A 3,808-nucleotide genomic window follows, 5' to 3' on the forward strand; every position below is an offset into this window, starting at 1 on the left:
GGGCCGTGCCGTGCGCCCTCGGCCGGCTCCCCAGGCCGCGCCGCAGCAGTAGCTTCACTTTATAGGGGAGAAAGCCGAAGCTCAGAAAGCAGGCTCTGGGTGGCCCAGATTTCAGTCCCAGAACGCCCAACCCCAGCCTTACCTGGGCGTCCTCGGCCCCCATGCAGGAGGCAGCATGCAAGGGGTGCACCACCAAACCCCAGGAGGGGTGCGCCGGCCACTCTGCGCGCTCCTCCCGTCGGGTCACGCCCCCGGAGGAGTCTGGCGGGCCCCCCACCTCGCCCTTCTCCCCCGCCCCAGGTGCGCCTGCATCGATGTCCGACACGCGCACAAGGCCTCGAGGAAGTGGACGCTGGAGATGGACGTGGCGCTCGTGCAGTACATCAACCGGCTGTGCCGCCATCTGGCCATCACGCCCGCGAGGCTCCACCCCCACGAGGTGTATCTGGACCCCGCGGACTTGGCCGACCCCCGAGTGGCCTGTCTCCTGAGTATGTGGGTCCTGGGGTTCCGGCTTTCGGGGACTGTCCCCTGCCCCGTCTGGGGGCCTCCCCTGCCAGGGTGGGAACACCTGTGACTCGTGGAGGAGGGGGAGAGGAAGGCAGGAAGCTGGCACTGCGGCTGTGTTACAGTGTGCAAGGCCTCCTTGCGTGCTCACTGCAAGGAAGCAACGCATGCTGCCGGGAGCCCATGCCCTGCCACCCAGGCCACTGCCCGGAGGTCACAGTGGGCGCCACGCGGGTGTGGCAGGGAGAGGGGGTCAGAGTTGTCAGCGCGATTTAGAGGCATCAGCCGTTAGGGGAGAGCAGCGTGCCTTTGCTAAAAGCTAGGAATGCGCGTGCACACACAAAAGTGCACACACAGACGTTTTCCATAAATCCGTCTCTGGAAGGTGACCCCTGGGCCTGTTTCCGTGCCGGTCACATGCGCACCACAGGTGGCTTTTGAGTTTCCTCGCTCTTGGTCAGACACCTGTCCTGGGCCTTTCGTGTCTCCCTGATACTCTGAAGCTAAATGTGGGCCGGACATTGTCCCGATGTCGCTCTCTCACAGCTGGAGAGAACAAGTACGACCGTGTGCCAGGGTTCCTATGTCCTGGTCTTGATGACCCCGGTCACTTTGGGGGGAAGCAGATGAAAGGTATACGGTACTCTGTACTACTTTCGCAATTTCCTAGAAGTCTATTTCAAGACTGAAAAGTAAAACCAGCACCAGGTGCAGTTCTGGCGGGGCCCTGAAGACAGGCCCAGGGGCCCCCAGGCAGAGCCTTCGCCCTTCGCTCCTACGTGGCCTGGGTGCAGGCAGATGGGGGCCACGCTGCCTCAGCGGCTCTGGGTGCCTGGGGTGAAAGCCCCCCATGTGCTCGTCCCCGGGGGCCCCTCCCAGGGATAGGGGCCCCTTGCGCCTGCCCACAACCCGAGTCTCAGCCTGACCGCTGCCTCCCTCGCCCTGCAGATGTGCCCATCGAGAGCCTGCGCCTGCGCTTCGCCTTGCTCCAGTCGCTGAACACCACGCTGGAGACCTTCTTCCTGCCCCTGGTGGAGCTGCGCCAGACCCCCACGTTCGCCCACAGCATCGCCGCCCTGCTGAAGGAGGCCAAAGGTCAGGGCCACTGCCCGGGAAGGCCCTTCTCACGGGTCACCTGCGTGCGTCCCTGGGAACGGCCCTTCCAGCCAGGAGCTGTCACTTCAGTTCTGCTCTGAAAAACTAAATTCACTAATGTTTTCAAGAGTGGTTGGCTGGCTGGCTCAGTTTGAAGAGCATGCAGCTCTTGACCTCAGGGTAGTGAGTTCAAGCCCCGTAGGGAAGGTAGAGATGACTTAAATGAGTACATCTTAAAACCAAAAAGTTTTCAGGTTGTTGAGAAATATGTAAGGCTCTGATTCACTATGTGCCTCCCACATTCCAGAGATGATCATCGTGAACAGCTGAGTACCTGTCCTTCCAGGCTTTTCTGTTCGCATACGAATAGACATACACAATTAAAAAAAAAAGTGGGTATGGTAGCGTACGTTCTGTTCTGCACCTTCGTTTTCTGGGTTTTTATCAGCCATTTCAGAAAACACCACAGCAAACGTCCTCGTACTGTATGTATTTCTGGCCACTAGGTGTTTCCTGGGCACAACAGAGTCAGGGTTCGTGTGTTACCATCGGGGCAGAGGCTAAGAACTTGTCTCTGAAGTCGGGACCGTGGCGCCCGAGAGCGTCAGGGCCCCGCAGGGCTTCCCCGAAGAGACGAGACAGACCCAGAGCGGACGGCGTGTCGTCCGCCAGGCCTCGGTCGCAGCGGAGGACACGCAGCAGCCCCAGCGCGGCCTCTCTCCCACATTCCTCCCCGCAGGGCTCATCTTCTATGACACGAAGGTGACCGTCATGAATCGGGTGCTGAATGCCACGGCGCAGAGGACGGCTGACCACGCGGCTCCCGAGATCACGCTGGACCCCCTGGAAATCGTGGGAGGTAAAATTAGCTACACAGCCCAGAACATACAGCCGTGACCGAACAAAGGGTCTAGTTGATTTGCACAGAAAAGAATCCTCTGGAAGAAGGGAGTCCAGATACTCATCTGGCTGCTTCATTTCTCCTCTGGTGTCCCAGTGTGTGCCTCCAGCTGCAGGGTCCCCGGTGAGCCTGTCTCCTGGGCAGCAGGAGTGAGGGGAGGAGCTTCCCATCTCCCTGGAGCCTGTCATGGGGCCACGCCTAACCGCAGGGGAGGGTGGGAAGTGTACACTTACTCTGCTTGGCCGTGCACTTGCTAGCGTCAGGGTTCTGGCATCGAAGAAAAGGGGGCAATGGCTGCTGGGGAGGCAGCCAGGAGTCCCCACGGCATGTGAACCTGCACACAGCACAAAGGACATGAACCGGAGGGGAGAGGGGAAGAGGGCAGCTAGGGAAGACCCCCTACCCTCCCTGGGGTCAGAGGGAAGGCCGGGAGCTACACGGCTGAAGCAATAGAGACGTTCCAGAAGCAGAGAGAAGGCAAGGCGGTGGAACCTGGGGCAGGGAGAGGGCCGAGAAGCAGGCGAAGGCCCGGCAAGGTGTCCTTCCTGAGCTGGAAAAGCAGAGGAAGGTGTGGGGGTGGGGGGAGAGGGGAGAGTTACCGGTTCCTCTCTTCCCAGGGGAGATCAGAGCTTCTGAAAACTCCTACTTCTGCCAGGCTGCCAGGCAGCTGGCCTCGGTGCCCTCGTCCCAGCTCTGCGTCAAGCTGGCTAGTGGCGGTGACCCCACCTATGCCTTCAACATCCGCTTCACCGGGGAGGAGGTCCACGGCACCAGTAAGTGGGGCCCCGCCAGGCTCTGCAGCCAGTGCAGGGTGGAGGCTGTGCTGAAAATAAGAACATTCCTGGGGTTATTTTTAGCCTAAACTGCACACGGTTCTCCCCCACGCCCTCCTCAGCCTGCTCTGCAGAAGCCAGGACGACCGATGCCTCTCAGTGCCCCGTCTCCCATGGGGACACATCCACACTCTGAGTCCAGCAGCCCTTCTCAGGGGAGAGGGCCACCCCAAGCTGAGGGCGTCTCTGTTGTGTCCACTCGGCACGAAGGGCACCCCCCCTCCCCAGTGCTGCTCAGAGACCCGGAGCTGGGACGGCTCTGGGCTGAGGTCCCCGGCAAGCGCCGGTTCCCACCGGGCCCGGGAATGGGTTCTGGGGGCCTGGCCGGGGCCACCAGCGGGCTCTCAGACCTGCTCTTACCGAGCGAGCGTGGAACGTGCCCAGCACACGCGATTCCCAAGCCGAGCGGGTGGTGGCTTCAGCAGGCCAGGGTCTCCTGCCTTTCTGTGAATGTCGAGTGAGGACATCTGTC

General features: G+C 61.2%; 1 protein-coding gene and 1 long non-coding RNA gene across 7 annotated transcripts in view; one reads left to right on the forward strand and one right to left on the reverse strand.

Moving 5' to 3' along the window:
• The window catches only part of HECTD4 (HECT domain E3 ubiquitin protein ligase 4), a 183,852-nt gene that overhangs the window by 171,408 nt on the left and 8,636 nt on the right, over positions 1-3,808 (forward strand). For all 6 annotated transcript variants that reach the window (XM_029921457.1, XM_029921458.1, XM_029921460.1 and 3 more), the window contains 4 exons: positions 301-491; positions 1,456-1,602; positions 2,342-2,461; positions 3,121-3,276. In XM_029921457.1, the coding sequence (XP_029777317.1) occupies positions 301-491; positions 1,456-1,602; positions 2,342-2,461; positions 3,121-3,276 (614 nt within the window). The remainder of the gene's footprint in view (positions 1-300; positions 492-1,455; positions 1,603-2,341; positions 2,462-3,120; positions 3,277-3,808) is intronic.
• LOC115277328 lies at positions 2,074-3,383 on the reverse strand. Its single transcript, XR_003902376.1, has 3 exons — positions 3,103-3,383; positions 2,737-2,837; positions 2,074-2,445 (listed from the first exon to the last, which is right to left on the reverse strand). It is a non-coding gene; the product is annotated as an uncharacterized LOC115277328 (long non-coding RNA).

The sequence above is a fragment of the Suricata suricatta genome, chromosome 14, assembly GCF_006229205.1.
Source record: "Suricata suricatta isolate VVHF042 chromosome 14, meerkat_22Aug2017_6uvM2_HiC, whole genome shotgun sequence".
Taxonomy (NCBI): domain Eukaryota; kingdom Metazoa; phylum Chordata; class Mammalia; order Carnivora; family Herpestidae; genus Suricata; species Suricata suricatta.